The following is a 27,256-nucleotide window of genomic DNA, read 5'->3' on the forward strand; positions in this document are numbered from 1 at the left end:
GTCGCTAGTACCCTGACCCACTCACCTCACCGCAGTGTCTTCCTGCTTCTGTCTTCACCATCTTCCATCTAGCCAGCAGCTAGACCGCGCACTGCATTACCCATGCATATGCACGGTTGAGGGCATAGGAGTGGTTAAGGCAAGCGTGGTTGCGCTTGCATAGTTGGAACACGCGTGGTTAGGACCGCGGTGTTCTGACTGCTCCCCTCCACAGCAGCCAACTCCATTTTGTCTCCTGAGGATAGCCAATGTGTTTGTAAAGTATGCTTCATGACTCCCAGGGTGAGCTTGGCTGACTTGAAAGATTTAACCATGCATGTGGTGCTAGGGTCTGCAATAAACCCAGAAGCATATGAGAGCTAGCCAGCTTGAAATAAACATCTAAAACCCGATATCTTCTTTATGTTGAAATGGAGTATGCTGTCCTTCAATAACTAATTAGGTCAAGGCTGTCAGACAATGAATGTTTTTTCTTGGTATGCTTATATCAGCTGTCATTGACGGCTTCACCTTTCCTCTCGATTTTGATTAAAAAAACTAATTTCAAGGTTCTTCTTGATTCATTTTTATTTATTAGGTTTTATTGAAATTGTAATAACATACAAAAGTACATAAACAATTGCCTCTTGATTTAATTTTTAAATGCCTGGATTCCCAGAGCAGAAATAATATTGTATTGCATTTTATCATTTATATAGCGCTTATCAACTGGGGTTTTAAGCTACACTGTGTAGGGTGTGTGGTTGGAAGGATGTTGTTTTTGTTTTGAGCCTAAGTGGGAAGTGTTTTTATATAGTGCATGCTGGCCACCGAGGTAGGGTTATTGAGTTACAGTTGTTGGGTTAGGGTATGTGAGAGATAGATGCGCAAATTATAATTATATTAAGGACTAATCACTTTAGCCACAGGGGGAGGAGGGTGCTGTGTGCCTGTACACCAAATAAGGGGGTAAGCGTGAACACCCAGTAGTCCATATGGCGACCTGCCAGACTAGCACCATGTTCATGTGAGGGTGAGAAATAAAGTTCCTAGTAGGTTTCTGCTCTGACAGCATAGGAGCGTATCGGCCTGCCTCCTTTTACTCTTCGGTTCTCACTCTTCCATGTGACCCCAATACTTTTGTTATCATGTATACCGTCTTGCTCCTTCCAGATAACATTATGAGGCATTTGGCTGACATTGTAGAATTGCCTCCCAGAAGAACTTCCACTTTCATTATCAGTAGTGAATAACATTTCAGGGTAAAAAGAGATAATGTAATGAAGGGAGACTAAATTTGCTTCCAGTGTTTCTGATAGGACAGCCGCTTGACACAGATTTGGTAGTTCTCAATTTGTTCAATCTTATCCCATCTCTTCTATGACATGCGAGTCTTGTGAAAAAGTGGTGTCCTCAGAATTCTTGAGGGTCCAGCAGATCGCTGATGACAGTCAGATGAAAGCCCTCTATGCCTTGCAGTTGACTAAGGAACCCAGTCATTATATGTATACTCGGGGCTGGAAACCCTTCTCTCAACTAACTCCTTTCTTTTTTATTTTTGTATTTTTATTAACCAAAACATATAGGGCAATAATACAGACAGATAAATGATATACATCATATGGACTGTGAGAGCAAATCGACATATTTCCTCATTCAGATCATATAGAAATAATACACATATTGACAAATCAATGTTATTAAGCTTCAGGTGTCCAGGCTACATCATTCAGAGGCACTACCATCGTCCTCGTAAGCCGGAGGCTCGCCGATATTACCACGGAATTTGTTCCAGGCCCCCCAAATATTCTCCCACTTCTTGGGACATCCACGATGTACAAACACAGACTTCTCTGCCACCTTCATTGCATCCATATCTTTGCACCATTTACGGAGGGTGGGCAGTGTGTCTGAGCCCCACAGTAGGGCGATGTTCCGTTTCGCAACTAACTCCTTTCTTAATTGAAGCTGAATATCAGACAGTGCTGCACTTTCTTTATAGCGTGATTACCCGTCAGATAACACACATGCTTTGTAAGGGCCAGTAAGCACAGAGATCTGTTACTTTATGCTGAGTCCTTGCTTCCCAGGTTTGGGAAGATTTCACTTGGAATGGGGAATGTCCAGTCCCAATGATCTGGAGCTAGACCCTGGCTGTGCAGGGGTCTTGTTGGTCATCAACAGTAACTGTGGTATGTTCCTGTTGCCAGGAGTTACTCAAACCCTGAATATTTCACTGAAGCAGCCCACATTTTAGTGTTAAAAAGGATCATCCTAGTTGTGAAGTTCTCCAGCTGTCTAACCTTCCAGAGGAGACTGTCCTGAATGATTCCAGCCTCATACCATTACTACAGTTAAAGCGGAAGGTAACATTGAGAGTTTACGTTACAGGTCCCCAGATTGAATGCCCATTCCTTGACTAGAGAGCATTAACTTCTTTATTTCAGGTTGAGGAAAATTGGTTTATTTATAAAGTTTTATAGAGCGCGAACCAGATCCCGAGGGATATCAGAGCCGTTTACAATAGGATGGAAGGAAGGACATAAATGCAATATCGACATCAGGTAAGAATAGGAAACAAGAATGATCGCATAATTAAGGACAATATAGCGGGCTACGAAGGGGGGCATGCGGTAGAGGAGAGCAGTGTCAAATGATAGTACAACGGTTGTAGGATCAATGACTTTGAGCAGGTGAACCTAGTTCAATTAAGGTAAGAATGTATTCATTAAGAATCTTTTGGATTCCAGTTTGAAAGCAGTCGTTGAGGAGATTCTGCGTATTTCCGGTGGAAAAGAGTTCCATATCTTTGGGGCAGCGCCAGAGAAGGCTTGGTGACAAGTTCTCTTTTTGCTCAGGATGAGAGGTTTCAAGAGGAAAGTTTTCATGCTTCTTGAGGCTCTACCTCCACAGGGTAATTCAAGCTTTTGCGTTAGGTACCTGGGAGTTTTGAAATAAAGGGCTTTGTGCGCCAGAACGGCAATTTTTAACTGAATTCAAGCTTCGTAGGGCTACCATTTAAGAGATTTTAGGACTGATTCCCTTTTGGTAGGCACAGCTATCTAACAACTGCTCCAGCCGTGGGTATGTTATGGACAAGGAAATGTTGAGCTTCGTAACTCATTCTGCATCCTTGTAGCAAAAGGTACAGTTGCCAGCTGTGCTCTAGTTCAGACTTTCTGACGCCACCGTGTAGAAGAGGGCCCTCTTTTCAACTGTTGTTTGAAGTGCCATTTTATAAGGTTCCTGAGATTATTCTCCAATGTCTTCATGGGCAAAGTCAAGCATCGATCGAGCAATGGCCGCGATGTTTCCCTGTGATTAAGTAGCAGCAGAGAAGAATTTCCTTGGCCGATGTCATAAGGAAGAGTAGATTAACTTTATATGTCCTGCACAGGGTTGACAGCGAGTTGGTGTAGTGAGGGCTTTGTAGTTTGGCACACACTGCGGTGCAACAAAAGAGATTTGTTTGCACTGGACATACATTTTTCCCCCAAATCATTAGACATTTTTGCCTCTTTCATAGAGTATCAAACGGGGCTAGCGGGACAGCTTCCTCTTGTCAGCATTGCATCTTCGCTAAAAGACACTATTTATGATAAAGCAGTGTCTAAGAATTACGGAGCTTGAGCAAAAACCATCAATGCCCCTGCAATTAGCCTTTAAGAAAGTCCATCAGTGCCTGGTCTAATAACTTAACATTATTGTGTCTGGAGTTTCCCATTTATGCCCTACCTTCATTTCATGTAAATTTGTGGTTCCCATTTCTCATTTATCTGGTTCACTGAGAATGCAAGAAATAAACTAAGAAAAGATATTTTACTAAATCGAACCTTTTCCGCCCTGCTGCTCAAGAAAGGTGAGCACCAACCATGAAAGCCAAAGGGCATGTCTACAGCCTGAGCAATTTGAACATTGCGAGAGTGGATAGGGGCCGGTCTGGAAAGTAACTATTTGAAGAGAGCTTTGCCTAAGTCTCCTTCACAATTAAATGTACTTGTGTGAAGGTGAATGGTAGGTAACCTGTGCACTGGGAATGCCCTGCTCTTAATCAGTAAACACGAGAGTGGCCATATCTGAATGAGGAAATTAACAAATAGCCACCTCTATGTGTCTGAGAATTATTTCCTTGATTGAAGGATATTGGCCAGCTAATTTCATGAGCAACCTCTGTCCCAATGTCTTACAATTTGACAAAAACGTTGTCTTTTTCTCTATTTGTAGCTGAATGCCATCTGTAGATTACATTTAAGCAAATAAGACATGAATGTAGAGTGTTCTAAAGATCCAGTTGTGTTTTCAACAGGGAAACGCCACTAAAGTGGCGGAATAGGAAATCCGAGATTCCAGAGACAAAATGCTTCACTCATCTCAATTCAGTGATTACCTATTATTCACATCACCCCTACTATCACCAGGTCTCATGAAATTTTATATAAATTGATATGGCACTGCAGTGCTTGATAGCTAAGCCGGCATGCAATCCGAATGTGGATCATGATATGGGATCCTGCTAAACCAAAAATATTGTTGTTCTATACCGTAAATAATTTACGCCAACAGATCTACTTCATGCCAGCATCTTTTAATGTTTTTGTAAACTCTCACCTTTTCTAACTATCCTTTAGGTTTCCTTTCTCACTGTCATCCATTTATCCAAACCAACACCTCCTTGCCAAGCCGCTTCTTTTTTTCCTCCTATGTAAGAACACATTTGCTTTTAGCAGTTTCGTAAGCAAATGCCAAACAACCAGAATGACGACTTAAGATTGAATTTGCATAGATGTCTCCCTCCTATGGATTTATACCATTAATACCACATTCGTTGTGCATGTCTCAAAAACTATTCTTTAATGAAGCATCTGCTCAGTGTTGGGTCCCGTCACTGCGTATCTGGCTCTGTTTCATTTGCTTTGTAGTAGGCTCACAGATTTCAAGGACGAGACCACATCTCTCCAGATAAACATCCTCCCCACACACATGGTTAGAGGCTTCCCTCTCCCAATGAGGGATCCTTTGATCCACAGCCTTCCAGGCGTTTTCACTTGTATCAAAGACCATAGTCACAAATAACTCATCCACATTTAGTGCTGTGCCCATCTAAAAGATACCTTAAACTCTGAAGTTCTCAATTTGAGATTACTTAGTTCCCCTAATACCTAAATCCCTTTTATATCAATTCTTCGTTGTGACAGGTGAAATCTTTCAGAAGTTGATTTAAACAATTGTGATCTTTCTGAAATAACACAACATGCACCACCATTCCGTCAATTTGATTACCAATGTTTGGCCATGCATTCTCTGGAATCCATTATTGTGGGAAGTTACCTTCAAATATAGAAATGACAACTATTTTAAGTAATATTCAGTCTGCTATCCATCCATGTTGGCGGTCTGAAACAGCTCAACTAAATACTGGAGAGGAATTGCCCTCTTTCAGGCAAGAAGACATGCCTTGATACTTCTTGACCTTCAACACCATCGGCCACATGATATTGCTAAGTTGCCATCACGAGCCTACAGAGAAAAAAAGGCACAGCCCTGCCATCATGAATGTAGCCCTTTTGAACTCCCACCCAATAAAGTGAATGTGTCTTCTTTCCTATACAAGATCACCTACTTCAGAGAGCTCCAATGATCAGCTCTTGCCACACATCTTAATGTAAGATTCTACATGCACATTGGTGGTTGAAAACACGATGCAGTGTCCTCAAAAATCTGTATGACCGCTTCCTGGTTAAAGTACACTTGCTTACCAGCAAACCGGAAACCCTAGGGTAGGCTTGCATGAGTCGCTACCCTTTCCACTGGTTGAGTAAAAAAGGTTCGATGGAAGACTGTGTCATGCAAAAGGTGCTTCAGGATCTTCTTGACTCTAACTCATGGTTGAAGATGACTTTCTGTTTTGCCGATGGTGTCTGTAATCTTCTAATCACTTTGGCCTACAGACCTGTCACAAACTAAGGACATCAGAAGTCACTGGCTAACATTTATTTAGTGCTGCTACCTCCTTCACCCTTTCCCAACCCACCCGGAAGCACTTTGAAGTAGCATGAGCACCAGACAAATCCCCAGACTAAGTAATATTTTCAGTATTTATCAGGGAACACGCTCTATGGGTGAAAAACACATATTTTGGGGCGCAGAGGCCTTGTGGGCTGACAGGACATTTAATCTGGAAGGAACGCTTATATATTTCCCACCTCCAGCGCAAACATTGAGACCTGCTTCTCTATTATTCTGTCTGTTGCTGTTTTGGACTGTGCCCATTTGAGTAGGAGAAGGGGATACACAAAGATTGGGCTTAATAGAATAAGCATATTTAGGACAGGGATAGAGTAAGGATGCACACAGCAATACATTGTTTTTCACAGTTAAACCTTTCTAGTCAAATTGTTTAATCCTATATCGGATTAACTCTGTTGCACTCTTTTACTGAGTGGTCGAACCCGTCCACAGGATAACCCTCTCACAAAAATATTCCTACCTGTGTTACAAAGGTTAAAGCATAAAACAATCGATGTACAATTTTCACCTGAATTTTAGAATTCAATCTTTAAGGATTATTTAATCACATTAGCTAACAGTGCACAGAAGCACGTCGTAAAATGTGCCATTCTTCTTAGACTTTTATGTAACAGTAGGGTAATGATTACTGTTCATATGTTTAATCATTTGTGTAGCATCCTCGTGGTCTGGTGTGCAGAGCATGGAATGCAATTGGGAAGCACCTCTATGACGAGGGGAAGTTCTGGAAATAGGAGTTAGTGAAATGATTTCTAATCTGGTATCAGAGGTGAAAGTCCTCAAAAAGTAAATGGGATATTGAATGGGACCGGACAAAAGTTAGGACTTAAAATAACAATTGCCTAAAGTTTTATATGACTTTAAAAATGCAGTAGATTGCTCTTTCTTTTAAATAAAACAAAGTGAAGTGTAAACTTGGCAAGGTGGATGGGCATGTGTTGAAGAGGAACAAAGTCCAAATGTTCTACTGTGAGTGTGGAAAGAGCGGAAGTTGGAAACGGCTACAGTTAGGCTGGTAGCTGCTCGAAGTCTGCAGAACTGCAATGGCTGTGATTAAAAGCACGTTGATGGCATCTCCGTTTGCTGGAGGAGTGTGGCAGTTGGTCACAAGCCGAAAAACGCAACATGTCTCTGCTTTGGCACCCATGCAGTTGGGTGAGAAGCAAGTCCACCACGCTTTGAGGAAATGAAATAAAGTGGGCAGGATTCTCTCACTTTTTGTTTCCCACAGAGCTAGTACCATTCCAGCTAAGAAACCAGAACAAAGAGCAGATTCTTCCTAGTGGGAGTGTGGGAAGGAGGAAAAGAGACAACATAAAGCTGATAAAAGGTGTGCGGCGTATGTTGGTGTGGAGGATCCTGATGGTTTTTCTGTATGTTTGCTCCTTATGAGGCAGAGAACAATTGTCAGGCCTTCCAAGTAAGAGAAAATGTCAGAGCCATCAACACATGTGGGCCTCAGACAACAAAGGGGTGGACAGATTGGAAGCGAAACACTTACTTGTAGACCATAGAGCTTGGACCATTGGGCAGGACTCAAAACACAGAATAAAAGCAGAGCAAGCTCACAGCAGACACAACACTAACAGGGATTGCAAAAGGGGGGTTCACCCAATAACGTCACTGGGACCTGGGTAGGTAAGGTACTGAGTGAAGGGGGTCCCAGTAAACACACACAAAATTATTTGTAAACCACAACTGGTAGTCCAAATATATAAACAAAAGAGTCAATCTGCTAACATTGTTTTAATTGCAATGAAGCTAAGCCAAAAAAATGTGGGTAATTGGTCTTTTTTTCTATGTCACTTACCCCTCCCTATACTCACTGCACATTCTCCTTCCCCTTCCCAGGGCACGGAAATCAAAACGTTTTTATCTCTGTATTATCAATTGTTACCCAAATTTTGTGTGTGTTTACTGGGACCCCCTTCTCTCGGTACAACACTAACGGGGCAGCCAGCAATGCCAAGGGCAAGAACATATATGACATTGCCTCTTTCAACTCGGGTTATGCCTTAAAGAGCTTACAGGACACTGCCCGGCCTTGCTTCCCTCCAAGAAAGTGATGACACTGCAGCCAATCATTCTGGCATGCACCATTGTAGGAAGTCCTGGAAGTGAGAAGCATATTTCTAAGCTCCTCTTCCAAGTTGGCACCACTCACCAGTGCACCAATTGTATCTACCAGGAAGGGAGACTGTGGTTCAGCCGTCATTGTCCACAGTTGCAATGCAGTTTGTACCTGATGAATTTTAAAAAGGTCCTCATTAATTTGAATTCTAAGAAACCATAATTGAAAAGGATAGCATATTATATTATGGTGCAGTTCCTTTGTGCTTTTTATGTTAGATACTAGGACCTTTTGATCGATGAAGTGTAAGAGTATATGTTATAAATCGTGTGTGTAACGTTCCACATGATATTGCTTAGTTATGTTAGCACACACATTTGAGACCTCTACAAATATATTAATTTCTATTACAGGGGAAATCCAGAAAGGACGTTTGACCTGGTGTTGAAAGTGGAGTGCCCTGCATCTGAAAATGAAGGTATGTCGAGTACAGTTCACAATTTTAACGTAAACATAGAGAAACTTAACACTTGTCTTCCATTACTTTTATGATAGTGTTTGGACAAGCTCTAAGCAAGTTTTAAAAGTTGAATTTTTACAGCCTTTCCTTCCTTCCTTTTATATTTTAAGTTGATGTATTTTTGTGCAACTCGCAGGGAGCAGTTTGTTGTTAAAGTCTATGCAGCCACCAGGCATTAAAGGTGTCTTTGTCTTTGCCAATTAGTGAAAGTATGTGCTCGCTGCCTTCTCTCTTTCATTAACCTGCAATGCAGCGCAAAGCCATAGGGCGCTCGGTCATCTGCATCGAAGGGGATTTTGTTTGGACAGATAATAAGTCTTGACTTTGTAGGTGCGGCTGATGTGTACACTAGAGTGAAGCATGATCATTTGTTTGCGCTCAAGTCTTTTGTCTTCACAAATTAATGCTATGAGTCATAGTGAATGGGCTGGTTCCCTTTCATTCTATTTGTTCACATCCATCCCATTCTGGTACAGTGAAAACGAACAAGGAACTGTGATGAACTTAGTTCCCCATCTTGTTCCCAAGAAGGAGATTGGTTCCTCATTCTAATATTGAACTAGTCACCTGTGGGAGACTGGTCACAAATGAGCTGTAGCCTTGCAGAGACGTTTTAAACTGAAGAGGCGGGGCTACTATTGACAACAGCAGGTGCCTTCTCAAACTTTTAGAATTTCCAGATATAGTGATACAGTGCACATGGGGAATAAAACGAAGAGCAAACGTTACATAAAATACTTTTAAATAAAATGCTAATGAAACAAAATTCACTTTTTTAGGATATGAATGGCATCGACTATTTTTAAGGTTGCAGTCTCTGTGTTGCATCCTGTCTTGTGTATATTTAATTATTAATATTCTTAATCTTTCCTGTGAAAAGGTGCAGTGGTAAAACTTTCTTTTCAGTAGGAAAGGCTGGTAGAAAAGAAAGACTACCAGTGATTTGGTAGGTACATCAGCAGAAAGATCATTAAAAGAATTCTGGTTAAGCTTCAGAGAGAAAGTAATAGTGTGCAAAGATGGCTTAGTACATGACAGGATTCATTTTCTTTAGAGCATATCTCCCCCCTCACTCCCCCCCATAAGCTATGTGAGCTTCACAGTTCAGGATTCTATTTTGCAGAGCTCTCCAAGGTAAAAGCCTATGGACCTTTGAGGATGCATGGCATAGTGAGAATGCATAGCAGTTCCCCTTCTCAAAGGGAGTTGCCTATCACGTTTTCCCATTTGGGTAGCATGTGCATAGGTCAAGTGTAGTACTGCAGTTGCATGCACTTCTGTGTGCTTTAATTGGGAAGTTTGTGGTGGTGCAGGTTCAGAGTTGAATCTTTCAGTGAATTAATATTCAAGACTTTACACATCTGAAGCCACCAGTCAACAAGTTTGGCTATCATATTGTGGCTCATACTTTCCTGCCCTTGTTCACCTATTTGTCGATGGTGCTAAGGCTGTAAAGGGTCCAAACATTAGGTCATTTGAGGAACAAATATTAGGCCATGAGACATTCTTTACATATTCTAGTCGATATATTTTTCAGACGATTAAACTTTTTTTTGTCCAAGCATTTTATCATATTTATTTTATCTAGGTGTTTATATAGTATACTCGTAGTACTTCACCAATCACCTATCACCTTTTTTTATTATTGATTGTGACCCAGACAAATATGAGAAAAACCATCTTAGTTAACACATCAAGGATTCTGGTCTACTGTGGATGATCTTGTGCCCAGCTGTCTCATATGCCCCTAATAGGTTGAAATGTTCCATGGCTGTCCTGGTATCTTAGTCCAATGAAGTGTTAAAGTCCTCTTTGAAATTAACCAATGTAGTATTGTTGTTTCCAGAAGGTCTGAAGCCAAATTGTCTTTTTTTATGTATCAATTGTTGGGTCCACCAATCTTTTGCAATTGTTTTTCATCTTCCCCATTCCCAGACCGAATTGGTTAAGTTGACAATGGGCCTGTTCATGTAACAGCATTTACATCAGCTGTTGGCTTATTAAAGAAAAGGCATACCTGTCATATGTTTAATGGCCGTGGGAACTCACCTCTGCGCGATGGACGCATTGCAGGATCATGGGAGTGTTGAAAGACGGACCAACCCTTAGAGATATCCTTTCTTATTTCATTTATTTAAAATGAAGCCATGCATTAAGTCTACTGTAGTTTAGTTTCTGGCTTGTGCATTGGGGCAATGTTGCATGGACTACATTCCATTGGGATGTCCACCCCTACTTATGCTAATCTATTTTTCTTAGTCGCAACTACCAAGATAAACTTACTGCATCTGTAGCATTTGGTTATATTTTGATTGATGAGACAGAGCAATGTTGAGGGCCTCTTTCATGAAAGTGTGTATCACGTTGTGTCATGGTTTTCAGTAGATGGTGTCGCGTGTGAAGTAGTTTCTCCCTTGTATGATGTGCATACTCACAAGAGGTTTACAGTTTATTGACAATTATGAACCAAGTTGACCCTCCACTTGGATTGTTGAAAGCCTGAGCATTGGTGTTTGGGCATTTTTCTGAAAGACCGAAACATCGTGACCAGCTCTATATTGTTCAGATATTAGTAACTTGCCAAATGCCCAGAATGGTAGAATTTGTCATGCATCCTGCTCGCATAATGGCCAATGTATCCACAGACAGAGCTCAGCTCAGCTACTAATCCAAGCTCGAATAAAGTTCAAAAACATGCAATTTATTTATTAGCTTCAAATGACTCCCCAAGAGGTCTCCAAGAAAAATTGTGATGCTTCTCGTTGCCTAGGAGCTTGTGTTCTTCCATAAATAAACTGTGAATTAAAGACTCAAGTTGGCTTGTATTATTTGGTAGGAAAGGTTCCAGTCTCTGCAATAAAATATCCCTTAGATCAGGAGGATAGCACTAACACAATTCAAATACTGACGTCAATTCCAACTCTTCAAGTGATTGCCCCCAGTGGCAGGCTGTGTGTGTGTGTGTCAGTGCCATGAAATGACTTCCATATAGAATTATATATGAATGTTTTCATATCCGAGACAAACGTGGCCTTGATATTAGGAATATCAAGGGACTGATCGTGATACCCTCTGGCTGCTTTAGAGTCCAGCTGTGAGTTGTATGAAGATATGTCGGGGCCAAGAAGCCCCTTGGACCGATCTCAATCTTCTATGTGTGTATAATCCAACCATATTGCTGATTTAGGGAAAAAGGGGCGCATAGCAGCGAACCAAAGAGAAATCCATTTAAATCAGAATCAGTGATTCTTTCTGGCCTATGCTCCGCCTAAAAGATCAGTGCTCTTTGAATATATTCAATGACTCTCACATTTAAGAGACAAACAGCACTACCATAATGTCTTAAGGGGGAGTGAGTGAAGAGGAACTTTTCAACCTCCTGCCCACCAACACACATGCCCCACTCCCAACCTACATCCATTTCACAGAGGTGTCCGCAGTCGTCTTCCTTTTTTGGGTGTAGTAGTCTCGGATCCCAAATGTAGGCCTGTGCATATTATATATTATGCAAGGGTAATCTAAAATAAAAGTTCCAGTAATTGGACTAAAGGTATTACACCTGCTTTTTATTTTCCTATGCTGCCTGTGTAACTTTCACTTGTCTGGGATTTCGCCTAAGCACTTTGGCAAGAACGGTAAACACAGATATGTGCTGCTGCATAAACTTTGGAACTGGATGAATGATATTTTGCAGTTCATGTCTGGTGACCCATTTATACACAAGGTCATTCTCCTTTGCTATTTTTCATGCAGACGCTTCCCTCACTCAGTATACATAAAACCTGTAATTCTCGATAAAAGTATAATTGATATATGAGGAAAAGTATGTTTATAACATTCCTTCATAGAAGGCCATCTCACTTGTTTTTTCGTTTATCTCTTTCCGGTTTAAAGAGGCTTATAATATACATCCCATAAGTACTGTCTAAGTTCCCGCTAGCTGCAGAGGCTCAGCTCATCTAACCCCTCGAAGCATTCCATTCTCCCCTGCTGCGTTGAGAGGCGGAACACCGTTGGCAGTTTCTCTTTTTTAAGTTGTTTTGGCAGACAAATACTAATAATAATACGTAGCGGTTGGTCTGTATAACCTTGTTTGCTAAAGTGCTGTGTACAATGAAGCTAGAAAAAGCGATGCGTTCGGGTCCAGTCCGCTCTATATAAAATTACAACAAATACAAAATGGCGTACCGCAATAATGCATGCATGCCTCTTGGGTGATAAAGAAATTCAGTCACTTTATTGAAATACCCTTATTCTCTCTCGGAAGTGGTCGGTGGTGGTCAGCTAGAGAGAGGTTTCCACATGTCCTCGTGATGATGAAACACTTGTATCATACTTAGGATGTTTCCTGAAAGGGAGAGTCTACTCTACTCCTGTTCCGCAGACGAAGCCAGGAGAGCTGCGCGAGGACAAACATCTGTATACGTCTTCATCTTCCGGCGCGCACGTGCTCCGCCGTCACCTGTGTTGGTTTGTTGTGGCGTTTCTCTGCTCTGCCGTCTCCGTCTTTAGTGTATTTGTCAGAGTGGCTGACAATGTCACCTCTAGATAGCGCGCAGCGGTGCTTTATTGCACACGGCTGTTATTTAATCACAGCTGGCCCGCTTAAGTTTATTTACTCTGGTAGTTTCTCCAGAGATTTTCCAGGGACTTCAAGGTTAGCCTCTCGAGAGACGTCTTTGAAAGGCCTGGCTGCGCGTGCGGAGGTTTACACGAAGCCAAGGTGGAAGGAAGTATTCCTGAAAGCTGCTTCGTGTTTACGAAAATGCAAGCTGTTCGAAAGGTGCGTCATCAGCATGCAGTAATATGCTTTGAATTGGTAGAATGATTGCTTATTTGTGTGAAGACGCTAAAGGTGAATTCGTGGAAATGCTAAGCTGATAACTATATACCTGGACCATGGAGCTCATTCTGGACAAGTCTGAAAATGTTAAACATATGAATGTTTGGCAATTTTATATTGATATGTAAAGCCATTTATCAGTTCATTGGTTAAACCTTAGTCATCAGGGGCAAAGGGGGCACATTAAAGGAAAGCGGAGCCTGCTGCACCTGTGCTCCCGGTTTTTCCACACGTTTCCTCCTCAAGTGTAGAGGGGAATCCTAGAGGACCCTTTGCTGGTGGGGCAGTGTAAATCCGTGCCTGTGCATGGGCAGCACCAGCTCCCTTTTAAAGGGTACTAGTTGTAGTGTCTTGTTTATTAGCTATGCCGGGACCTTTTTGATTCCTGATGAACTCTGTAGAACTATGACTTAAGTGTTAGGGTGTGTTGAATAGAGTTAATGAGTAGAACGTTGAGTTTGCACTTACAAGCTGCAGAATAAAGACGTGTAATACTAAGCTCCGTGTGTGGCATAGTCATTTACAAGTACCCAGGCTAGGGAGGACGCTACAAATGGCGACGAGATGGGGGAAACGTAACCTGATGATCAACAGTGCTGTCCCAAAGATTTTGCAGTGGTGCAGCAAATTGCTTGTGTGTGCCACATGTGCCTCAGTCGAAGAGGGGATCGACGTTTGGCGTATGTGGGTCAAAGTGCCACTCCAGCCAGTAAGTGTGAAGCATCTTGAAGATAATGAAACCTTCACTGGGAAGTTTACTCATCGTTGTCCAGAAACCTGCTGGTAAGCACTATGCAACCTTGATATGTATGTCATATGGAGTGATAACGCTAAAAGTGGATACAACCAGGTACAGAAAAGTGGCGCCAAAGATCGCCATAGTGAAGTAGTTTCACGAGTGCCAGTACAGTACCCTGGTAACCCTTCCAAAGCAGCCAAAGCCTACATTAACTTCATTGTAAGGTCGAATACACCTACCACTATTTCATTAGAACAAATCATTGCTGCAATGACCAAAGATAGTGAAATGTTGATGCTAATAGACATTATTGTACATTATTTGACCTCTCACATGTGACAACGAATATCAAGAGTAAAAAAACGTGAAAGGTGAACGTCTGTTACTCAGGAAGGTATTGTGTTATGAGGTTCAAGAATTGTCATACCGGAGAATCTGTGACAACAGGTAATTAAAGTGGGCCATGAAGGACATCATGGAATTGTTGCCACTAAACTAGTTTTCCGTGATTGAGGTTGGTTTTCTTAACTTGCAAGAGAGTTGAAAAAGAGTTGAAGGCTTGTCATTTGTGCAATTGCTTATCTCCCAAAACCACTCAACATGCCTTAAATATGTCTGATTTACCAAAACATGTATGGGAGAGAATCACTGTTGATTTCTTTGGTCCTCTTGACAACGGTCATTAATGAATATTCCCGTTTTCCATTGGTAGAAGATATCTCATTGACAACTCAAGAATGAGTCATCAAGAGGTTAGATGGCTTTTTTTGCAACATGGGGTGTGCCTTTAATTCCAAATTCCGACAATGGCCCACCATTCAACAGTCGAGAATATAGAGACCTTCTAAATCATCTTAATGGGAAGCATCAGAAAAGCACACCTCTGTGGCCACAAGTAAATGGTGCTGTTCAACACTTCATAAGCACACTTAAAAAGACTGTCGAGCATGCTACAATGAAGAAACTTGATTTGAAGTCTGCTCTCCATGATGATCTTTGAGTTTATTGGTTGACTCCTCATTTAACAACAAGTAAAAGTTCTGCCTCCCTAATGTTTGGGAGAGCCATGATAACCAAGTTACCACTATGGACCAACAGAAGATCTACAACAGATGATTAACTTTATCGAACAGACTTGTGCCGTAAGCAAAAGATGAAAACGTATGTCGATGAACATCAATGTTCTAAAAACATTATTTTCACTAAAGGTGATCGAGTAATGGTGCGACAACAGAGAGAACACAAATCTCATGCTTCATTTGATACTGAACCCTTCAACGTTGTGACTAGTAAAGGACACATGGTGACTGCTCATTGTCCTGTAAAGTCCATTACATGAGTTTCTTTGCACTTAAGGCATTTGCCTCCTCATTTGCCAGTACCTGATGGCAGAGATCATACTGGTTTGATTGAGATTGTAGAGAGCCCCTTGATTCTGTCTGTCCCTACATCACCAGTGCCAGTCATAGGCTCTTCTCTTCTGTCTTCCCAGCCTCAGAAGACACAATCTAGGTGTTTGGTGAAACTCCACAACAACTTTTCGAGGTGTTGTAATATAATACTGTTGGACATGGCACCTCTTAGTGGATTTCCCTAAAACGTTTTGCTTTCTTTCTCCCTGGTTTTTGCTGATTCTCTTTTCATGGCCTCACAACTCTAGGCACTTTCCCACTGTAACCCAGTGTGAAAGTGTGTGCACCCTTCCTACACATGCTAGGAAGTTGTGCTTACTTGATTGGTTTAGGTGTTGTACCTCTGAGTGCACTGTAAAAAGCTACACAATATGCATAGGGCATTTACTGCACTAGCTAAAGCTGGTATGCAGCACTGATTGTGCCACCCATCAAAATAGACTTTCAAACATGTAACAAGACTGCCATTCCAGGCCTGTGGGTGTGCAGTTGCACTTATGCTCGGGTTGGAATTTCTAACTAATCAGCCAACCCTGCGGGCCTACCCCAAAGCACCCCTAGAGTAAGCCCTGAGGGGCAGAGCAAATGGTAGGTGAAAGGCAGGTCAGGCAACAATGGGTGTTCCGTGCCCCGGAAGTAAAGAATCCCCATGTGGGTTTTTCCTACTTAGGAGGTCGGTTCTTCACATGGGACAACTCCAGGGTTTTGCTGATTCTCTTTTATTGGCCTTAGGGCTCACTGTAAATGCAGTGTGAAAGTGCGTGCGCCCTTCCTACACAAGTTAGGAAGGGGTGCTTACCTAATGGTTTTAAATATGTCTCAAGCCTGCCACTGCAGGCCTGTGTGTGCGCACTTGCACCTATGATGTTTTTAAACATGTCTCAAGCCTGCCGTTGCAGATCTGTGTGCGTGCACTTGCACTTATGCTCAGGTTGGCTTTTCTAAACCTCTAGCCACTCCTGTGGTGACCTTTCACTATCACTAGAGCACCTTTAGTAACTTTTAAGGGATAAAGCAAGTAGTAGGGGACATGCAGGGCAGGTACACATGTGTGTTCCCCGCCCAGGTAGTAAAGAATACCATGTGTGTTTTCACTACCAAGGAGGTTTGCTTTTTCCGTAGGTTAACATGGGGGAATGGTTAAAATTACTTCAAGATGCACTAGATGCAATAGTGACTTGTAGTGGAGCAGCCTCATAATGTTTTGTATCATTGGATTCGCAATGATAAAACCCTCTCTTGTGGTAAAGATGTATTTGTCATTAATAGTTTAGAAGGTCACTTCTAGAAAGTGGGCATTTCTCTGCTCTAAAACTCTGTGTGCCTTTTAGTTTAACTCCAGTGCACACTGGAGGCTGGGGTGGGGGGGCACAACTTTGGATTCCCCGGTGACAGCTATAAACATTGAACATGCAACTGGAACTACAGACCTCTGCCATTTGAGGGCCTGGCTGGATAGATTGGAGGGAGAGGTTTTGTACACTTGGCCTCTGGGAAGCCAGATCATGGCTCCCTAAAGATTAAAATTTGCATTCCATGGCTTCATGGCAGACAGGAATGAAATTTAGGGGAGATATGTATGGGTCAAAGGGAGCCCTCTGAACCACCCCCTACTTTAAAGGCACATTCCTGTGTAACTAACTGTGCCATTCTCCTGCAGGGCAGAGGCACACTTGTGGGGACGTGGGATGGACATCCTGGAACTGCATGATGCATACTGCCGGAGGAATCTGTTGTTCACATGCAGGAACACCGCCATTGGAAGGGACCGTGCATCCTTCCTGAATATTGGTTGGCCTGGGCTGACTACCTGTTGCTGTGTGGCACCCTGAAGTGGGCTCTCCAAGGGCTTGTTGGCTTGCCCCTTGTTCTTGTGCAGGTCTCAGGGACATCAAAGGCCTCCCCTGAGGAATCAACTCCGTCTACGTGCGACATCTGGAGAGTGGTGCACTTTTAAGTGCCCACATCATCTGCTGGCTCCCAACTAGTAGCGCGGCCTGAGCATGGAACTAAGTATTGTGCCTAGAGACCAGATTGCCTAGTGCTTACCCCCAAAAATATTGCCTTGGTCTAAGGAGTCAATAGAAAAAATGAGGCCCACGGTACAGTTTTTATATATATGTTAATTGTAGGACAGATACTCCCAATTATCTTTCCTTGACACAATATATAATCATCAGAATTAAATCAATCTTGTATTCTGGATAAACTTCATTCCTATACATACATGCCCACCGAATTAATAAATCAGAAAACATTCAAAATATTGATTTGTATATTCCATTTATCTTTCTCTTTTTCTCTTATTTTGAAAACATATATATATATATATATATATAGAAACATTTAACAAATATATATATACACATATATACAGTATATATACAAATTCACAAACCGCAAACATAAAAAAATTGTAAATCAGACACAAATCTTGAACCTTACTTCTGGTTCAATGCCCAAACTTAATTCAAGAAAGGGATGTTAACCTATAATTACATCACTACATTCCCTGTATTCAGGTCACCAACAACAAATATAGTGGTGCTTATGAAGGTCTAAGCATTTCTCCCTACTTTTCTGTCTAGCTCCTTTCTAGTAATTCTATATATTTGAGATCAATTATCGTATGCTGGTGCCGTAAACAAACAGTCGACGCGTTTCAGCCTCTCTTTTACTCCAGGCCTCTTCAGGACTTAGGGCAATTCAAAAATTCAACCTTCACTTCATATCTCCACCTAACGTCAGCCATTTCATATTACTTCTCTGTCCGCAGGTTAAATCACACCGCAGTCTCTCAAGTGTAGATGCTCGCTCTTTATTTCAGCAACCAATGCTTCTTTATTAAAGTAGCTGAGACTCCTATCCTCTCACTTCTTACACCGGAAATCGCATTAGGAGTGCAGCACTTGCTTCTTGGGGGCCTCAGCACGTAAAAGCGTGTTGTTGGTGAGCGGATTCACCGGTTGCGGGACTCCGCATGCCCTGCTTTGTCTATTATGCCGCATCTCTCTTGTGTGACATGCTAGCTTCATGCTCATTGCGTGCTGTGACTCGTATCAACACACACCAGGGGTTCTGCCTCATTTTCAGCAAGGTATGGAATTTGCAACTCTACGTTATGTGTGACCGGTATTGTTTGGTGCAACCTGTATCACCATGCACCAGACGTTGTGCCTCAGTTCCAGGGAGGGGCAGTGGACTGGACTTGTGTTTAGTTGTGTCCGGATTGCCTGAGTGCTACTTTGAGCGACGTGTGTATGAAGGGGTGCCTCCTTCCGAGAGGCTCCCCTGCTTATACCCCCATTCATCGATTGTTCCTTTTGTGCCCTAAGTGCTGCGGATCAACTGCCCTTTCCTCACCTGGCTCGACGACTTTGTGTCACTAGGTAGTATTGCCCAGATAGGGACAGGGTGGTAAGAGTAATTAAATGGGATGAGGAACGCTTATGAGAGTGATCGGAAGTGGGTCAATAGACTGCGTGACTCCCACCCTCTCCCCTGTGCTTCGCAGAACTGGGCTGGTGCTAGAAGTCCAATTGAGGAACGCTTTGATTGAACGACTATCGCCCTCAGACCGCTTCTGCTCCGTATATAATTGGATGAACTTCCCGAGTGGTGGCCACACCCCTATTTGTCGTCTGCCGCCTAATTAGCTTGCTACCTACGCCCACCTTCTTCCCTGGGACCCTTAAGTGCAACTCTGGCCACAATCAACCTAGTATCAGGGGGAGGGTTCTTTATCTCTAACCTGTGGGCGTAGGGAAATTGGGGTAAGCTGAAAGGTGGAGGAGGGCATAGGACACTGGGTCCGTATTTGTATTATCAACTGACCTGCCGGATATCGGTTGCACCGCATTACGGTGCTGTGTGTGTGCGAATGCGTTCCATAGGGACCTGCCTGTTATCCATTGCACCACATAGCGGTGCTGAGTGAGTTTGTGAGACTGACTGCACAAGGACCGCCTGTTAGTTATTACACTGCACGGTGGTGTTGCTTTACATGTTGATTTCTTCCCAAAAGAATATTACATGTGACATTGGTTTTTACTCATGCAGCCATGGCCCACAGTGTTGTTTAGAAGTGTTGTAATTATCTGTAAGCATTTCTGATATTTTTGTGATCTGCGGTGCACCCTATAACTGTGTGGTACTGACTTGTAATAATTGCCAGGGTGGACCTAGATCTGGCGTTTCACACCGCATAAGGGTGTTGGGGTGGGGGTAAAGTAGGATGTTTCCCAAGTGTGCAACTGATGTAATTTTAACACGGTTGGGCCTTGTACTGCTAGTAATATTTCCAAATTTGATTTATGCTCAGAAATACACGATGTTCATGTTGTTAATGTGTGTTGAATACAAACTTTATTTACATACATTATGTGCGAAGTCTCTTTTGTGACTCTAAGTGTATTTATTGTGTGAGAGTGCTGTGCAATGCTTTATACATTGCCTCTGTGTTAAGCCTGACTGCTCAGTGCCAAGGCTACACAAGGGTGAGCGCAGATTATATAGTGAGTGTAATCACCTATGCCTGATGGGAGCGGTACATTCAGCCTGGCTAGGGCACTGCCTCAGACAACCAGGAAGTGCCAGTTTCAACAAATAATACCAACATTTCTAGAGTGCAGAGTTTCCTCATTTGAGTTGTCCCAGCGCTAGGTAATAGTGTCCACCTGCCTTAATGCAGTTATCAATCCCCCTGATAAGGTCTCTTTTAAGGCCAAGAATTTGGGAGTGATAGTAGATTGTGAACTATCCTTTGGACCTCACATCCTGTCTCTTGTTGGTAAATGCTTCGGCATTTTACGGATGTTGAGGAAATTTCTTCCTCTACTATCACTCAATCACAGGAAAACAGTTGTTCAGGCATTGATCGGTTCACGACTGGACTACGCAAACGCTCTCTTTTTGGGTCTACCGAAATATCTTATGACCCGTTTGCAAGTTGTCCAGAATTCGGCAGCCCGTACCATCTTTGGACTCCCGAGGAGAGCTGGTGCCACTGCTTTACTGAACACCCTACATTGGCTACCCATCTCCAAGCGAATCATTTTAAAATGCATGACTGTGGCCTTTAAGGCCCTTCATGGTATTGGCCCCAAGTATATTGGGAAACGTCTTTCCCGGTATGCACCGAGCAGGACTCTCAGATCATCTGGTCTGTCTATGATGACTGTTCCTGTAATTCGTCGCGCACGATTGGGAGGTCGGTCTTTCCGCTATTTAACACCTAAAGTTTGGAGCAACCTACCACTGTCCTTGAGACAGGCTCCCTGTCTTCTTGATTTTAGAAAGGACCTGAAAACATGGCTTTTTACGAAATAGACCCCTTTCATTCTCTGCTCTTTTCTGTTGTGTGGCTGCTTTTTAATGCTGTTATTCTTTGCCAAAGCGCCGGGATGCTCCTTGGAGTAGCCGTGCGCTATAAAAGAAATAAAGTAACATAACATAACATTACATCCTGAACCTAAAAAAACAAACTTTACTTTTTTTAAACAGTTCTTCCGACTGAGCCCGACGATGTGTGTATGTGTGTATATATGTATATATAGATATATATAGATATCTGCAAAAAAAATAAAAATTATTTAACAAAGGGAGAAATGTAGTGTCTTGTGAGTTAGCGGTGACTGGACCCTTCTGGACTCTGTAGAACTATGACTTAAGTGTTCGGTGTGTTGAATAGAGTTCATATTTAGAACATTGAGTTCGCAGTTACACACTGAGGAATGAAGACATGAAATACTAAGCTCTATGTGCGGCGTAATCTAGATACCAAACTTTCGTATGAAGCATATCGAAAAGTTTACTGGCAAATGTTACGCAGTCCTCAAAATCCTGCGTAAGGTCCTGGACCTAGTACCGATGAGTTCAAGGAAATCCCTTGTCCATGCCTTAGTCACCCCCCATCTTGACTATGGCAATGCCCTACTTATAGGGCTGAGCCAAAAAGGTTTGAGACAACTACAAAGAGTCCAGAATATGGCTGCCCGCCTAGTTCTCAACCTCCCACGCAGAGCTTCAGGGAAAGATGCATTATCCAAATTTCACTGGCTTCCTATAAAGGTCGTATACTTTTCAAGGCCATGTGCATCGCCCATCGAATTGCACAAGGGAAAGGACCTCCTTATCTGAACAAGCTCCTCAACATCCACCGCCCAAAACGTCACTTAAGGTCACTGGGCAGCATGCTGTTTTCAGTTCCTCGCATTTTTAAAGCCAAAATGGGCGGGCGTTCATTTTGTTACTTAGCGGCCTCCTATTGGAATAGACTGCCCCTTGAATTACGGATGGAACCCTCTGAGAGGAGATTCCGTATGAAACTTAAGACGCATCTCTTCCCTATAGATTAGTGGTCTGAGTTGTGTTAGAGATTCTACTGGTTTGGCTGGTCTGATGGTTTAATGATGGGGTTCTATAGCGCGGGGACACACTGTTCAGTGTAACCAGGCGCTCAATAAATGGTTTTATTAATATTATTATTAATCATTTACGAGGACGCTACACTATTGAACACTACCGTCCAAGAGGTCGCCACTACATGAAGACCAGAATACTTCCTATTCCATCCATGGTTTGTAAGAATGGTAAACCTGCCTGTTGTGCTACTGGAGCACTTCTGTTACTACAGGCTTTGTGTTTTTATTCAGCTGTGCAGATAAGTAGACTCAATCCGTAAGTTAACGGCTGAAGTGCTTTTTCTGTTAAAATTTGTATAGCAAGTGGATTCAAAATATCATTAATGACAACAGGAGGAAAACACAGAATCCTAAAAAATCCACACTCGCTGTCAAAATCAGATTCAAGCCAGGGTCATGCAAAGGTGGTTTATCAATTAGCACAAAAATGAGTTTCTCCCCTTGACATACAATCAAAATGAAGGGAGTAGGAAGGTAATGGAATTAGATTGTAAATGAACAAAACATAAAATGGTGTGCTATGCCCGTGGATGTACATGAAAGTGGTTTACTTATACTTGTTTGGGGTTTGGTGTAAGAACTTTCTTTATGTGTCGGGACCGAATGTTTGCCTGCAGACAGATCCTGCTTCCAACCAACAACTGTGCATGGTCTTTTGGGCTTTACACAGAGAGGGTTGTCCTGCAAGCCTTTGCGTAGCAAACACCCCCTGCTATGTGTGGCCATACCTGTACACACTGGGGGATTTTTGCAAGGCCTGCAATCAACCTCCCATGTGGCCAGTCTATAGTCCTTTTTGACAGTAAGGCATGGCCTGTGACAACGCTCTAAACATAGGCAGTGTAACCATCATGCATCAAACTCCTGCTGTACGTGGCCATTGGCAGTACACAGCCATGTTTGCTCTCAGGACTTGGCTGCTTCTGGTCTGTGGCCAGTCCTTGTGCCCAACCCAATATGCTCCCAACCTTTGCAATGCACAGCAGGTTATGGATGCTGGACCTGTGGCCAGAGTGTGAACCCAACCTCCATTAACTACAGCCCCTTTTGTGCACAGACTTTGACCATAGCCTAGCAGGGTTTGGCCTTTGGACTATCACTTAGCCCACCATGAAGTAGGGCTGCCAACCCCTGCTGCATATCTAGGAATGCCATGGAGCCAGGCATATAGCCTGACCTTGCATCCAACCTCATGTGCTTCCCAGAACATACTCCTATGGCTAAGATACATAGACAACATCTTGGTATTCTGAAAGGGGGATGTACAGACATGCAACGAGTTCTGTAGGTGGGTGAACACTCTCATCCCGTACTTACACTTCACAAACACCATCTCTGACACTCGTATTCTATCTCTGGACTTGGAGATAACACTGATGGAGGGTAGATTACACACCACAGTCCACAAAAAACCAACTGACTGTAACAGTTTGTTACTGTATAGGAGCCATCATCCAAAGGCTCTTAGGGACAGTTCCTGCGCCTTAGGCGTAATTGCAGCACCACCCAGGATTATGACGATGTGTCATCACAATTCACACACAACCTAATACAAAGGGATTACCTGGTACATAGCATTAACACTGCAAGGAAGAGGGCCAAGAACAAAAACAGGGAGGCCTTACTCGAGAAAATACCCCAAACTGAGGAGGACATACTGACCTGTCGGACGACATTTACCCCACATTCAAACAGGATTACTTAAATTATTAGAAACAACTGGGGTATCCTACAGACAGGGAACCTGGCACTGGACCCTTCCAGGTTTGCGTTCAAACGTCTCAAACCACTGTGCCTGCCCTTACAATTAGGTGAACACTACCACTCTTGGTTATTTCATTTATTCTCAGTAGTGGGTTTGTCTATCTCCTACTACCTATTTCATTGTCTCACATCACTCTCTGTATGGATATTCAAATCTAAAATCAAATGTGTGTGTGAAAGCTCGTTCCTTGTGCTGCTCTAATGACCTTCTCTACCCTTCTCTAATAGAAAAAAGGGGAGGGGGGTTGGCAATGCCTCACGGGAGTAACCACCAGGGGGGTATGTCAAACTGGTAGTCGCTTGACTGCCCGCTATATCATCATCAGCAGTTGCCAACCATGAAAATAAAGGGGATAAAACTGTGCACAAAAGAAAACTCTGTACAAAAGAAACTGTGCACAAAAGAAACTGTGTTCAAACGTACCAGCAACTTGAAGGACCTCTTGGTCCACACATGTCCCAGCCCTGTTCCACGCCACAACAACCAACCAACTTTATGGGGTCTACCTCCGGTCACAGGTCACTCGGCTTGTGGCTTGTTTTCTGTGTGCCCTCTTACTGAGAGAACCAAAGAACTACAGCTATCTCCCAATTTTCGATGGGTCCAAACGTCTCTCACCAATTGCAACACCAACAATTGTATTTACACCATTACCTACCCTTGTAAACAGAGGTACATTGGCATGACAATCAGGGCAGTGAAGGTCAAGATTATGGAGCACCAAAGCAACATACACCACAACAGACTAACTACCAAACTCTGTCAACATTTCACAGAGAAGGGACACTCACTTGATAGCTTAAGGTGGACAGTGATTGAGGTCCACCCCAACCTTAGCAAACAAGGCCTCTTCAGGAGAGAGCAACGCTGGATTTTCAGACTATCCAGCGACAGAGATGGATATTCCGTGAGGGGAGGTAAGAGCCTTCTCCACCACCCCCCCCCCCTCTATCTGCCCTCTTGATTCTCACTGCATGCAGCTGATGTCACTATCTGCAGATACTAGCCATCACCAGCGGGGACTTAGTATCCCATAAACAGTCTACTTTGCCATAATAACCAAGCCTGGCTTCATGCAGTCCCTGTCGCCATGGCCACGTGGACTCCCTCCTTCACCTCTTACATTGGGATTTATCACATGTAGAGGTGTCAGTGTTTACATCTCAATGCCGGTACCTCACCCACTTGAAATCACTCCACTGCGTGACCTATGTGTCCCATTATGATTGTCTGACTTAAGCCTTCAGACCAATAATGTCCGTCAAGTGGGTACTTCCTTCACCCCTTTTTACATTGCCAATGGTGTTGGCCTCAAGATGTCCCACGAGGGTGGGCACTCTTTAGCATATACACGCGCACACATGACCCATCCAATACAGTACCCACCTTCTGGATGCTATGCTATGCGCATTCCACGTAATAAGATGGCCACCATAGCTTTAATCAATAGCTTTAAACTTCTACCCCCTTCAAAGATGTCTGCCGTATATTTATCTACCTGTGGATGCCACATAAATTCCGCATTCTAAGATGGCCGACACCGTTTTGCCCGGGAGCTTGTAGCTTCAACCTCCTTCAAAGATAGCAGCTGCATGTCCCTCAACCTTCCACTTCCGGGTCGGTTTCCTGCTACTTAAACCTACCGGCTTCACACACCTCGCTTCCTTCCAACGAGGCAGAGCGAGGGGTAGGTTCTCGGCACCTGTTTTTCATTAAAACTGTAAGTAAGCGGTCCCCGCTGTACTCCCCCCTCCCCCACCTTTTTGGCACCAGAGACCTATGCCACTTTGACAGGATGCTCATCCTTGGGCAACCTTCCATCTTTGCTTATACCCATCGTGTTTTTATCCCCCCCTTTCTCTCCTCAAAACCAGCATGACGTTTACTTTTGTAGCAATCGTTGCTCTGCCTAACTATTGATGAGGTGTGACTTGAACCTGAATTGGGTGAGTTCCATCGTGCCATTTCCAACGGTGGTTGGTTACCACCAATGACACTAGTATGTTTTGTATATGTCACGTGTGCCACAAGTCTGCTTATTATGTTTGTCTGGCCATGCACCTCTTGGGTTGCACTAACCACTTGTGCATGTGGTTGTGGCATGTTTTTAATTTCATTTTGGAGGCATTATTACTATATGTGCATACTTTATTCATGTACCATTGTTTTTTTCTCTCTGTTTTGAATCTCAGTAGGTTGGTCGCATAATTTGTATTATTAAGGTACCTCAGTGATAGGTCATCAGAGTAATTGGTTAATTTTCCATAACCAACCACCTGTGTAGATAGTGCATCAAGATAGGTCCTGAAGAATTGCAGAGTGATTTACACACATAAGGCAAGAAACATGTTGACCATGACTACACACATACAGACACCTCCGACTATTAATTGAGACGAGTGGGCTCGCAGATTAAAATTCATTTTGGAGCACCACCTCGCCTCATTTTATTTCTCCTCACATCACCTCACATCTACACAACTAGGCCCTTAACACGCACCTCACCTATACGGCTTGGGAAAAAGATCTCCGACAAAGAGCCTCTCATAGGGGGCTAGTCAGGTATTGCAGTGCCGGCCTGACAAGGGGCAAGCCCTATGATGAACCATGACACCGAAATTGGTGTGCGAGGGCCCCAATTCCCAAATTAGGAGACACCCACACTCCACTACTAAGTACGGGTGTTGACCAACCTAGCTTCCTTCTCTTCTTCCCCACCCTACAGGAACTGCATACTCTTTCGGTGCTTCCACGTTCCTCAACTGCACAGGAGAAATTGACCAGCGACAGGGTAATTTGCGAGTAGGGTGTATTTTATGGAATAAAATTAAGGGAAGGAAGTATTAATCCCAAAGTGAGAAAAAAGTATTTTAAAAAATACAATTCTGAAATTAATCACTCATGATTAATCTGAAAATCATTAATCAACCCAAGAATAACATATTAATCCGGACAGGAGAGGAGTTGAAACCCAATTGTTCATATTTGCATATGACGAACATTTCCTTGACGAGGATATGTTAATGCAGGATTGCCAATCTACCACCGAACCATTTTTAAATCAAAGTGATGACAATTTTGTTGTGGGATCTACGATCAAGTCATCTGCAATCGCCCAAGCCAAGGAAACTTTTAAAGATGAACTGACCACAGCTAGAATACAATTCGCCCATATTGAGCTCTTGTCATATCTTTGCAATGTTGGCCCTCTTGCAAAACGCGTTAGAAACTGTACTTGTTTAATCCCCCACATTTTAAAAAGTCAACGTTTACAGATAACGGCAGCAAAAGCTATGGGTAGCCAGTCGGAATGTGAGTTTACCAGCAAAACGTTTGAGCATCCCAGCCGAAACTACAGGCACGTCAAAGTTCACTTTATTAAGGAGATTTGACAAGGACAGGACTTGTAATCAAGGCAATTAATTTCTGAAATTGTATTTTAATAGTCACATTTGCTCTGGCCACATTGGCTTTTTAG

General features: G+C 42.9%; 1 protein-coding gene across 2 annotated transcripts in view; it reads left to right on the top strand.

Annotated features, from left to right (window-relative positions):
- The window catches only part of DENND1B (DENN domain containing 1B), a 1,337,878-nt gene that overhangs the window by 22,441 nt on the left and 1,288,181 nt on the right, over positions 1-27,256 (top strand). For both annotated transcript variants that reach the window (XM_078644012.1, XM_078644002.1), the window contains exon 2: positions 8,491-8,555. In XM_078644012.1, coding sequence (XP_078500138.1) covers positions 8,491-8,555 — 65 coding nt within the window. The remainder of the gene's footprint in view (positions 1-8,490; positions 8,556-27,256) is intronic.

Source organism: Lissotriton helveticus, chromosome 1_1, assembly GCF_964261635.1.
Source record: "Lissotriton helveticus chromosome 1_1, aLisHel1.1, whole genome shotgun sequence".
Taxonomy (NCBI): domain Eukaryota; kingdom Metazoa; phylum Chordata; class Amphibia; order Caudata; family Salamandridae; genus Lissotriton; species Lissotriton helveticus.